Source organism: Lonchura striata, chromosome 2, assembly GCF_046129695.1.
Source record: "Lonchura striata isolate bLonStr1 chromosome 2, bLonStr1.mat, whole genome shotgun sequence".
NCBI lineage: Eukaryota > Metazoa > Chordata > Aves > Passeriformes > Estrildidae > Lonchura > Lonchura striata.
The window spans coordinates 86,765,293-86,778,566 of NC_134604.1; the positions used below are offsets into that span (position 1 = coordinate 86,765,293).

At 42.2% G+C, this 13,274-nt stretch overlaps 1 protein-coding gene across 1 annotated transcript in view; it reads right to left on the bottom strand.

The window, feature by feature from the left end:
* Window positions 1-13,274, bottom strand: part of AFF3 (ALF transcription elongation factor 3) — a 319,278-nt gene that overhangs the window by 69,532 nt on the left and 236,472 nt on the right. The window contains exon 9 of the mRNA XM_021538600.2: window positions 6,358-6,398. Coding sequence (XP_021394275.2) covers window positions 6,358-6,398 — 41 coding nt within the window. The remainder of the gene's footprint in view (window positions 1-6,357; window positions 6,399-13,274) is intronic.

Here is a 13,274-nt window from a genome sequence, read left to right on the forward strand (position 1 = left end):
TTGCCCAGATGTTCAAATCTCACTGAAATATCATAAGTAGTATCAATAATAAGGAAAACAGAATTTATTAATAAACTTGCTGCCTATAGCGGTGCACTTATGATATATCTAAGTGTTCAGAGCATCAATTCCACAAAACATTAGGTCAGTGCTCCTTTGATCCACATTTATGAAGATGGACAGACAGGTTAGACAAGATTATACCTCCAAGGGTCATAAAAATGTAGAAGTTTCCCAACTGAAAACTGATTTTTCAAAGAAAATTATGTGCACAATTTAACTGGATGGCCATATATGCCTTCCAGGTTTTATATTGTTAATGTTTGTTTCCTCTTAGATTGTTGCTGTTCTCCTACTCACACTTTTTATTTTTTGCCTCAGATACACACATTAAAAAACACTCTCACACTTCTTGTCCTATTTGATTTATTCCAAAGAAATTAAATTACATTTTTATAAGCCTGTGTTACCACAAATGATAGCTGAAGATTTGCTGAAAAAATTAATTCCTGATCTGTTGCTGTGAAGCATCCTCACTAGCACTGTATTGACTCCGTCTTTCAAAACCAGATGGAAGCAGTCCAACACTATGATTAACTTCTTAGTCCCCGCAATTTCCTATTGCTCTACTCGCCCTAGATTTCAGGATTGACCTCCTGCTTCACTGCAAAATGCACAGTTGCTCAGTTTGATAAATCACATGAATACTTTTTTTATCACAGTTATCTACTATTTACTACATACCCGGTGAGGTTAATCATATGCTGAGGCACTTCAGATGCTGCAGACATATACACTCTTCTTCCCAACAGCACTTTGCATATTCTTCATGCTGCCAGCCAGCAATGGGACCTGTTTTCTCCTTACTATTATATAAAAGACCTCAGACCTACACCTTGCCTTTTTACCTTCCACATTCATGCTGTAATTATCCTCACACTGTTTCTTAAAAGCCAAAGGAAGTAAAAGAAAATACGTGAGAAATTACTAGTCAGACCTTTCTTCTAGCAGATAGATATTTTTAAAAATGCAGATGTTTCTGGGAGCTACAACTGACTGACTTCCCCTAGATATCTTTTGGGAGCAAATGCATGAGGTTACCCATAGGGAGGTGGGAAATGTTTGGCTGTCATGATAGCAAAATGCTATCACTTCCTTGAAAAGAAAAATACATCTTAACTTTTCTTTTTCTGTCTTTAAACATCAAATGAATTCCAGTATTTAGTAGTGCTCAAAGTTGCCACAGTTTCCTGGGACAGCTCTGCTCCACCTTCTCACACAATACATCCACATCACATCTTTGGTGCTATGGTAGAACAATTCTAAAACACCAGCAATAGTCAAGGTATGACAAAACACCCAGCAGCAAAAAGGTGAGTGCTACAGGTGTTGCTCACAAATTATGTAGAGGGAGTCTCAGTTTTACAGAGATACCTATTACTTTTCACTCCAAGCTATCTACACAGGCTCTTCTGCTAAAGCCGCTTTTCACTAATTCACAACATTCTCCAGTACTGGAGAAACTATCCTATATACAGTATGTATCATTACTTTTCCACCTTCATATTGTGTAAGTAGCAGGGCTGAGAAACTCCAGACCATTCCAAGGAGCAGCTGCCCTTTGCTACCTTATATTAGGGCAGGGGACAGGGAGGGGGCAAGTGTGAGACACCAGCATTTCCAAACAGCCAAGCTTTCATGCAAGACATAAATGATAAATCCATATATTCCCTCTCAGAAGTATTCTCTTTTTCCTCTCAAAGATAATCCAGAAAGTTTAAGCAATGTGCTAATGCTGAGAGCTGCATTTCTGCCTCTGTGGCAGTGAGCACTGTGTGCGTATGGTTTTCTCTGGCCAACCTTTTTGACTCCTGTGGAGCCTGTGATCTCAGTTCCATCACTCTCTGCCGGGTCCCAGATCAGCTGTCCCAAGCCAAGGCTTCCCCTGGCTGTCACGGATTGCACAGTGCTGCCACATGAAGCTTTTCTGGCCAGCCAGCTAGCTGAGTCACTCACTGATAAGCTGACCATGTAGCTTCTCATGTGGAGAGCTCTCATGGTGTGAAAGGCGACGTTACTGAAAACATCAGTCCAACACAAACATTAAGTATGTGAGCGACATGAAGCACAGCAGTGTTTTTGCTAGCTGTCACTGGGCTCTTTACCTACTTTAGGGTATTGTAAGTTTAACTGCTTCACCTAATCACAGCTCAAGCAGATACCTGAGAACAAGAAAACTTTGTCTCTTTTCACAAAAAGGTTTAAGTCTGCTTGAACAGCTGCCTTGCCTGCCTTAAGTGATCTATTAAAAAATCTACATTGACTCTTACTGTTGCTTTAATATTTTACAGGCAGTGCCTTGCCTGGCCTCCCAACACAAATAGTGTATTTTGATGTGGCTTTGTCTGAAGAAGAGGTGTGCTACACATGCCACTGGACTAATCATCAATTCTGTGTCTGCTTACAGTATCAGGGCAAGGGACTGGGTTGTCCAAGGCCAACTTTTATGATTTTTCTTGCACCTGAATGCTAAATGCATGCATGCAGCCATGAGAGGCAGTGCAGCAGCATCTCTGCTTCCAAATGTCTCTCCCCACAGATGTGAGGCTCCACTGCTTCTCAGCTGCCCAAACTCTTCACTTCTCCAGTGGGGAAGGGGGAAAATTCATTTGCCCTGGTCAGTCCCATTAGGGTAAACCAGCTCATGTCTGGTACGACCCGCATTTTGGTGTCCTAACCGTGATCAGATGTGGACAGAGGAGGCATAGTTACATGGAAGTGCAAGCACTATCCCTCCTGTCCAGAATGAAGGTCAAGACAGGCTGTGTAGCTCACCAGCCATCATGAAGGGGGCTTGTCTGCACTGCCAAATGGATGCTAGTGCTGAGATGCCTGCTCTGTCAACAGCAGGAGGTGGTAGACCTAAAAGGTTTATCATTGCCTGTGCTTCCCAGTTCAGGTCTGGACAACGTGTTTGTATCACCGAGGTGCTGAGAGCAAGCTATTGAGCTGGACTCTTTACAGAGCTTATCAGCTGGGAATGGCAGGCCTGCCAGCACAGCTGTATGGCTGCTGAGATGACTGGGTTCAGCTCTGCCAGTACCTTACACGCCTGCACTGAGGTTTGTATGGGCAGAGCTGGTGGGTTTTGCCTGCCTCTTCCAGTACAAGTGCACAGAAAGGAGAGCAGATCGTGGCTGTGAAGTCAGCATGACTCCCAGGTACCACCCAAGCACTCGGCAAAGGACCTGTCTTTCCCTTGTTACAACCAGAGAGGAAATTCAGCAGTGGTATACCACCACTTTCCTCTAAGTGTCCAAAACTCTTCAGCAGACCCACTTGGCCTACACTCCAGCACAGAGAACTAAAAACAGCCAGGGCAATAAAAGTGCCCTAGGACCACTGTAAATCTTTACTTCATGGAAAATCTTATCTTGCACATGAATATGAGCTGTGAGTAAATTTAATGTGTGGATTAAGTACTGTATGGTCTCCCTCATGGCAGACTTTTCAGTCTAAAAAGAACAAAAGAATAATAATGAGTGTTGTGTTTGGATAGAATTGCAAACAGCTGTAATTTACAGCTGGACGTTCTCCATTGCAAAGGTATCCAGCAAGCAAGTGCTTCTGGGTTAGTGAAACAGACTGCAAAAAATTAGCTTTTAACTTCAGCCTTAAGGTCAGAGTTCTGGAACCATGGGAGTCAATAATAAAATCTATTTAGCTCAGTGGGATTAAGCAAGTTTAAGACCTGGCTTAACCACACTGCTTACTGTTAAATAACAACAGAACATGCTGGATATTTTAGTTACAGGCATTTTTCTTCACTTGAAAGCTATTCAGGCTGTAGATACAGGAGACAATTGAAAATATGCCAGCTCTATACCATTAAGGTATATGAGTTAAGTTCTTGCTCTTCCCTGTCCCAGAAAGTGAGTCATCTGCATAGTTTGACCACTTTACTGAAAAGCACAATAAAATTAAAACCAAGCTGTGCTGAATAAACACCAAGGGCTTTTCATGAGAGAATGAAAAGCTAATGGGGCCAGTGCATCTTTGCTGACAAAATAGTCAGTGCATGTGCAGAGCAACCTGTCTTCTGGAAGCAGAAAAGCTGTTTCAGTCAAGCTTCTGGGTCACTAATCTTTGTGTTTGCACATAAATCTGCTGGGGGTTACTGTGTCATTCTGAAAACAAGACTGAGTGTGATACACTACAGAAATAAATGGCTATGTTTAAAAACTCTTTTATGTTTGTTTAGATTTTTTTTCCTCATCTTTTAGTTTAGCTAACTGTTACATCTTTAATAGAACTTGAAAGCAAGAACTGCAAGAGGAACTTCTGGAAAATATTTTTTAAAAAAGCTTTATAGTAAGCTGCCTTCTCCCTTGTTGCTGGGAAGTGCTGGTGTTTGGCTGAAGCTCTGAATTGCTACTGGGACACAACTAATGAGCAGCAGTATCACAGGCGTCCTTGCTCTAGCCAAGAAGAGACAGAAACTGCGGTCACAGTGGGGGATTTTGGCCTCCTGCCCTCCCATTTGCTTGCTGCAGTGAGGTCATGTGTGGCAGGGAGGCAAACCCCCAGGGTGCACCCCCAGCCTTCCCAGCACCCCTTCCAGAGGGGGGAGAAGGAGGGTACTCTGGCAGCCAAATTTTTGCAGAGCAGGTTGGAAAAGCTGTAGTCCCTGACATGTTTTAGGGGCAGATAGGGAAATATTTGATAATAAATCCTAAATCTGAGGCATGATGGTTATTAATACTGAGGCCCTTCTGCTGTGTGGATGAAGGCATCCTGCACCCAGCTACCTCACCACCTTTGACGAGGTAGGGAACATCTATCCATCACCACCACTTTTCTTTCCAGGGAGACAGAAATCAAACTGCAGGATTTGGGGTTTGTTAACTACCTCCAGGGCCACTCCTGCAGGAATGTTCCACATGCAGCCCGGGGGGAGAATGCTGTGAAAAAAATCCCCATATTTCCTTTGGTCACGGTATTGCCCGCACCAAGTGCAAAATCTGTTTTGCCTCGGCAGTGAGCCTGCACACCTCCAGGGACAGGGGCATAATGCTGACTCCAACTCCACTTTCTTCTTGCATTCATTCCAGTTACAGCAAATACTTCTGAGCCCTCTAACTGCGCCAGCAATTTCACCCACATCCCATACATTTTACTCAGGATTTTTTTTTTCCTTAAAGCAGGCAAAAAATTCTAAACAAAACGGTGTTTGTAAACTTGGGGAGGGAAGGTCAATAATTTTGGCGGTCTTACCCTCCGAGCAGAGAGAAATGTTATTCATCCATGCACAACATATAATTCAGCCTAAGTGACAGGCTCTGCTCTGGAGAAATCCTGGCCTGAGCTGGCTTCCAGAGTCAATTACCACTTATTCCCAGGGAGGCGGGGGGCTGGGGGCCAGACAGAGCAGAGGGGGCTGCCAACAAGACATGGGGAAATTTACTCTGTGTCAGCCTGCATGACACAGTACCTCATTTGTGGAAAAATGTAAATCTGCTAGTTCTTTTTCACAGGCACTAAAATGTACAGTGTCTCCTCCCCCTTCCCTACCCTCTTTCCCAAAACTGGAAAAGAAATCAGGACCGTCTTAGAAAGCTACCCTATATTTCAATCAATCCTCTTTCATAAAAGTCATTTAAGGTAAATACCTGTGCAGACCTACAGCCCAACTATAACATTTACTATGGCCCAGATCCTGAATTCCTCACTCAGGCAAGTTTCCCATTGAAGTGAATAGATTTTTTTTCTTGAAAAAGAGCTGAGTAAAACCTGAACACTAAGGATTTGGTCCCCTGCTTATCTGCCTGGAGCACTGCTGCAGTTCCAGAAGAAGTGAAAAAATTAATTAAATTCCTCCAAAATATCAATCTCTTAAAACTTAAGGGGTAAAAAAGGGCATTGTTTTTGTGCATAGAACATACAGAGAATCTCATCAAAGGAAGAATAATTCCCAGGGAAAGGATTTGGAAAAAGTCAAAAGAGAACATCTCGGAATAAATGAAGTACTTATTGCTGAGAAATGAGCTCAGATATATCTCATCAAACTCTAAAGCTCAGAATTTACTGCATCATTCATGCCTTCTCCAGTAAGTTTCTTATCTCTCGTTTGGTATCACAACAAGGGATTCTGCATACTCTGTATGAAATACAACAAGACTGTGATTTTTGCAGTAATAAACTCTACACATGCATGACAAATCCAAGCATGCAAAATGTTTAACATCCCAGTTCACAGATACTTTGGGGACAAAATCCGATTATGAGTTATATGCCACAATAAATAGGGCTCAACGTTTCATAAAGCAATTTATAGTTCATAAAAATGACAAAATGTACCTGTCAGATAGAACGCGGAGAGCAGATCTCTGTGCTGCCTGCTGGAAGAAAGGGCAGAGATGTTTATTTTATATTCTGACTTGAAAATTACGAGCATAATCAACAGTTTAAAAAATGCGTTACACACATTTTTGTCACATGTCCAAAATGTTAAAGTATGAGCAAAGTAGCAGAGAGTCTATAGTCAAACGGACATTCCAGCCTAGTTAATGTAAGAGCACTTTGTTTAAAATGCCAAAACCCAGAAGATTGTCAAAGCACCGCACGGTATTTGAGGTCTGAACTACTCTATTTAGTCAATTTTTGTCTGTAGGTCCCTGAAAACTCGCCAGGGCTCAGTTTTCTGCTTTCCCCTCTCCCCGCTTCCTCACTCACACTCCTTCTCCTTTACCATTAGTCTCCTCCCATTCTTCCACAGAAACAAACATCATATATTTGGTTCCTCTGCGATGAATTATAAATTTTGCAAAGCTTGCCAGAACTGCTGCAAACTTTTCATGAACATTGCCATGTTAATCTTCTGGCAACATTTGTCTACACAGTACAGGATTGACCTTTTGCTGGTTTGCTCTGCAGTTTTTGCCTAGTACAACTCTTTGGATGGGGTGGGGAAACATGGTTCTTGTTCTTGTGTTAACCTCCAGGTCTGGGAATAGAAATTGTAGCCTCTCAAGTTTAGTAGGACTACAAAACCTATCCCTGAGCTAGTTTGCCACTTTACTAATATTATTTTCCTCCCTCCTTCAGTCACTTCAAGTGGTGATTCATGGCTTTGGCATAGTAACCAGCTGCTAAGCAAAGATGAAATCCATAATGTTTTGAAAATCTGCCTTAAAGACTCTATTCCACTTGGACATGCCCAGAGTGTCCTATCCTCAGCTGCACCTGTCCAGGCTGTCCCTCACACGACACAGAATAGACATAGAGCTACAGTCAAGGAGCAGGGAAATAAAAGTTTTTATCATTGCAGTTACCAATAAATACATTTTGAAACTGTTCTTCCTGTCTCATCAGCCTGCTGGGGGCCACATCCCTATTTCCAAACAAGTTAGATGACTTACAGGTATCCTGCTCAGCACCAGAGAGTATGGACGTAACCTTCTGGCTTGGCAAAAATGCTGCTGACAAATTACAAAGAAAAACTTGAGAAAACCTGACTTGTGGCTGTAGTTACATTGTATTTCACAGAAAGGTGTGAAAAGATCCCCTGAATGGACCTCTGAAGATCTGACAGGAGTGAATAGAGTTTCCACTTGGTTCTGGGAGCAGGATTTCTGCCCTTGGGACTTTCTGGAACAACTTGGGCCTGCTGGGTTTCTGGAGAGATGTAGTTTGATGTGTATTACCCACCAGATTGTCAGAAGACAGTGACGTGGCTCACAGGAGAGTTTTTCCTTAGTGTTGACTTTCTGCAGTGGGCAGAGAATCTGTGGGAAGGGCTTGGAAGGTCCCAGCTCAGTGGGAGTTTTCCCATGGCATGAACACATTGTTTTTAGTGTTAGGAAAATAACATGGCAAATCTGGTATTTTTCACTGTTTCCAGGAAGTCATACTATTTCCATGCTCTTTGTGTCCAAAACTATCCATGCCACTGGCTACAGTCTTTAAAGAGTGCTGCCACTCTCCAGTTCCATGGACTGGCATAATTTTTCCTCTCTCCTCTGCAAGGGGTTTGTTAGGACAACATTCTTGCAAGTTCAAATTCAGAGGATACCCAGAACTTAGGTTTAAGAATGACTTATGACTTAAACTCTTTTTAAACACCCAGGGCCCATACAAGTTCCTCTGCTCCCATGCCTAATCACTTCCACTAGCAGGAGGCTATGACCATTTTGAATTTCAAGCTGCCTAGCTTTAATGCCTGCACTACATTGCATCTTTGTCTGTGAAAGTCAGGAGCTTCTCTCACTATCTGAGCCATTTTCCATGGCCAAGTGGTGTAGACAGCATCCAGGTCACCTCTTCTTTTCCTCCCCACAATAGCCAGGGCCAGTCTTTCCATCTCACACAGCCACGATGTGGCAGTGCTGTTCGAGACACTTCCATGTTTCTTACTCTTGGCTCAGGCCACCACAGCTGCTCATGTGGTTGTGCAATAAAACAGGTTGGAAAACTGATCCAGTCAAAAAATAACAATTTTCCTTAGTTTTTTGGGTTTTTTTCTCCTGATTTCCCCTATGCTATTTCTAACCTAGATCCCTTTTCTGAGCTGCTTCCCAGGGAGAGGGTGTCACATCACAGGGTGCAGTGTGAGAATCTGAATGGCACTGGGGGAATACTGGAGACCTTTGCTGCTGACATAAGATCATGTCCACCAACAAGGTCACTTCCACCTGACATTGTTTTCACTCCCTTCTGGAGCTGCAGAGCCATCCTGGAGAAAGGTGCATGGTTGCTGTGGTAGCCAGAAGGCACTGAAGGAGACAGGCTGCTCTGCAGCCACAGGCCTCACGGATATTGAAGAGACCACAAGAAAGCAAACATGAACTTTGAGGATGCTAAAAGCCCCAAATATGGGAAGTGGGATTCATATCACTGTTGTATTTCCCTAAAATCCCTAATTTTGAGAGGAAGAAGGGCTGGATAATTTCTCTTCCAGGCTTGAGGAAAGCTGCCCTCAGGAGGGAAGAGGAGAGGTCCCTTGTCTTGACCCATTTGGTTGTGCTAACTGAGCCAGGAGACTCTGTGCGAACTGCAGCCTCAAGTGCCAGTCCTCAGGTTCCATCTTGATGCATTCAGTTGCTGAAAGCTTTGAAAAGGTGATCACGTCTGGACAAGAAAATGGGTTCAGACGACAGGCAGGGACACAGAAAGAAATGTACAAGTGGGTTTCAGTGAGATCATTCTACTTTTTCAATTACCCTCTCATTTTAAGTCCTTTAATAAACATCTTTTTCCACTGAGGTGCAATGCAGATTGCATGGGGCACCTCAGTCTTCATCTGGTGGTCACACATTCTCTAAATGAGACTATTGATTTCTTTCTTACACAGGCTGGAAATACAACTGTGTTGGACTGCATATTTGTGTGACCCCCTGAGTTGGTAATGGCCCCATTTCTAAATGATGGGGGAATAAGATCCAGTCACAAGTTTATTCTTCCTCCCTGGAGAAAAAGATCTATTGCCTGCAATGAAAGGCAGTTAGCAACTATCCAGCAATTTTAATTCTAGCCTATATTGCTCCCCTCTCCTGGAGAAAGTGAGCTGTTGTAATTAAAGGTAGTTAGCAGTTCCCTAGCAAGTATAAATACTTGCAGCCACTAATTGCAATCTGCTCTCCTGTTCCCCTCCTTGCCACTGGACTGGGCTGCTCAATTTAGGGGGAATTATCTGCCCTCACTTCTTGCTAACAGTTTATGAACCCATTCAAATTCATTCAGGAATCCCCATGGAGGGTTATGACCCATAGTTTGAAGAACTCACAGCTATAGAAACCGGGGTTTTTGTGATTTATTATGTTTCTAATATGCTGGTATTATCTATCTAACAATGTAAGCAAAGGGGTGGTACTTAGTATAATATAATGCCTGCATGACTATTTTTTTAATAGCTACATTTTGATTGTGCTATTTAATTTGCATTTTATTTTACATCGTTAACAACTTTACTGAGTACAACTCATCATCCATCAAGAAATCTGAGAATATGTTCTACAGTCTTTATTATTCCTGGAAGTAAGTTACTATGCTGGTTATAGAAATTTGGGATAAGAAATAATTTTGATATTGCTGACAGAATTTAAATATCTACAGGACTTAGCACTAAAAAAGTGCTTTATGGGAAGCTTAATATTCTCTTGATAAGTGGTAGAAAGTGTTCACTAGCAAGGAACATAATCCTGAATTTTCAGTTCTTGGAATCAGTGGGGTTACTAAATGGAGGAAGATTCTCGTCAATATGAACATGGATATTGGAGGCCAACTTACCACACAGTAACTTAAATGCTGAGTAGGAAGCAGGGAAGGGAAAAGACCAATCACTCAGGTGTTTCAGGTACTTCAGCTAGAGAAACTAGCCACAGTAAATTAGTATGAATTTTGCTGTTTCACTACATCAAGAATTGCAAATTACAGGACAGTGGCTGGTAAGACTTCTTTGATTCCCATCTGAGCTGGTTCAGATACAATTAAGGCAGAGTTTCATTGATCTGTCTATAGGGTATTAATCATTCATGGAAGATTCTAGCTGTACCCCAAGACTACTGGGACAAAACAAGTTTTCAGCCAGCAGTAATCATGGTCAGGTTCTCAATCTCCAGAGATTTCATCTCCTTTCTCTATCCTTTATTGCAGTGAGCCAGAGCTTGGGAACATATTCAGGTTTCAGTGTGTGTTAAATGAGCTACCAAAATTAGCTTGAAGTGTGACAAGTTGCAATCTGTTGTTGAAGGGAAATCAGAGAGGAAATTAAATACTTTTATTGTAATTGGGACTGAGCAGTGAGCTAGCTCATTGTAATTGGGTCTGAGCAGTGTGCAGAACGGGTTGAATACAGCTATTGAGATGGAGATACAGGAGTGTTAAAAGTGTTCCCCAGAAATCCCTCTTTTTTAATTTTCTGCAAAAGGATTTCTTCATAAACTGCTGGGCTCACAGGCATTTTTGGATAAGAAACAAATGAAAACTACTGAAGTATGTTCTGTTGGGCTTGGAAGACTGTCATGGAGGCACTGCAGGCTGACTGTAGATGCATTTTCCTATACCTCACCCACAGCAACCTTTGGCAAATAAAAGCCAATAAATTGGCTGTTGGCAGATTCAGACATTTTGCTTTTCATCTTGCCTGTCCTGTGGATTAACTGCTGTTTTTGTGAGAGAGCTCAGTTACAGTGACTGTATGGAGTTACATGAGCTACACCAGAGACTTCCCTGAGATGGCACAGGTGTACATGTGGTGAGAATTTGAACCATTTCTTTTGTGACAGCGAAGCAATACATGCTGCCTGTGCATGAGTAAATTGCATAGCTTCCATACCATCTTGTTTGTCTTCCTTGGGTGGTAGATGCTGCCCTGGAACTGTGCAGTGAACCATTTATTCTCTAAGTCAGCCGCTCTCATATTAGCAACCACCCAGAGTGCTGGATGTCACCCTGTATTGGACTGCAGTTAATGAGCTGTAGACACACTTTTTCCAAGCCAGGGTTAAGGAAAGATGTCATTACTATATACTGCCATTTGGGAACCAAACCAGGAAAAACACTTTTATATCTGTCTTCTTTCACATTTCACTCTTCACATATCTTCCATGTTGATTTGACTTTAATTTCCAAACATTTTGTTGTTTTTTAGCTTAAATGCAGTTTATTCTTAAGCTAGTGAAGCCAGGAAGGAATTTTTGTGAAGGGCACAACCTGATTTCATACTGCAATTTGGACGATGGGACTCCACAGAGTGGTTTTTTTCCCGCTTCAAACCTGGGTGTTGTTGTGGATCCAGAGCAAAACTTCTGGATAATTCTCTTATTGTGAACCCACCTCAGTCCAGCCACATGCAGTTTTCCACCCTCCACATTAAGATGAGTTTATAAACACCTTCTTGTGCTAGAAGTTAGACCCGTGCCTGTGCCACAGAGCTGCCCTACAGCCTCCCAGCTCCCCTCCCTGCTCAGGTGTTTATAGGCTGTGATCCAGCCAGCCAGCCAGCAGCCCTGCTCTAGACAAGCTCAGTTCATCCTGTGGGTATCTTTTACTCCAAGGCATATTCTCCCAATGCATTAAGCATCTTTCTCCCATGCCTTGGAACTCTCTCCAGTTTTCGGTGTTCTCCTTGAAGAGTGCAGAGCTGCTCATCAGGGCTGAAAACAGGGGTATTGGAAACCTCTTGCACCCACAGACTTACTCTGGTTAAATGCCCATGAGTCTCTTGTGGCCACAGGAAGCTGCCCAAGGAGATCAGGTCAGGCAATTTATCATAAATGATTCCTGACATGCCTTCTCTCACTGCATTATTCTGTACTCACTGTTCCTAGGGGCTTTGTTTGAGGATTGCTTTCCAGTGTGAATTTCTGAAGGATTTAAAATCACTTGTAAACTGCAACTTGAGTGGTTCTCTGTAAATTTGCAATATAAATTTATGAATGTGATTTTCACTGTCTGGTTCATATTTATTTAAGGTTTACAGACTGTAAGACTTAAAAGGGTCTTCCTTTCTTCCCATTTTGGAGTTGGTTATCATCAGATCCACATCTTTTAAGAAACTGTAAAACTCCTTCTCTATTTCATGATTTCTCTTAGGTCTTTCAACACCTCAGTATAAATTTTTCACCCTGGAGTTTTATTATTATGTTCTTGGCATATATTGTTCTTTTTCCTCTGCTTTGCCCATTAATCCTTATTAATCTTCGGGGGCAACACAGTCTAGTGACTTGAACATGGCACCTGGGAGTGAAAGACCCAGGTGCTAATCCTGACTTTGCAGCTGACTTGTCGTGTGGCTTCAAACAAGCCACATCTCAGCCACAGTCTCACTGTCAGTACTACTGAGATAATAATTCTTGCTTAGCCCTACCTAAATACCTCTCACAGGCATTGTATTAAGTAGTTAATACTTGTAAAGTGATTTGGATCTCCAAATTGCTGTATAATCATCATGGGTATTAACCATAGAGAGAATTTTATAAATCTGTAAATGCTGAGTCTTCTGTCCTGCATCTGCTCAGATTTTTCCTGCAGTCTGGCCCCAAAAACCATGCAAGGTTTCAACACAGATGAGCTAACTAATCTTTTTCAGTGGAGATGAGCAGAAGAAAAATCCTTGTTATTTTACATTAATAAATGGTTAATTTCCAATGCCACTGTTAGGAAGGTCTCAGTCATTGCAAACATTGGAAAGTCATTGCAAAGTCACCTTGGAAAACCCCCTCTGTCTCAATAGAAGTAGTATCCTTATCCAGAAAAAAGTAACTTGGTTGAAGTGC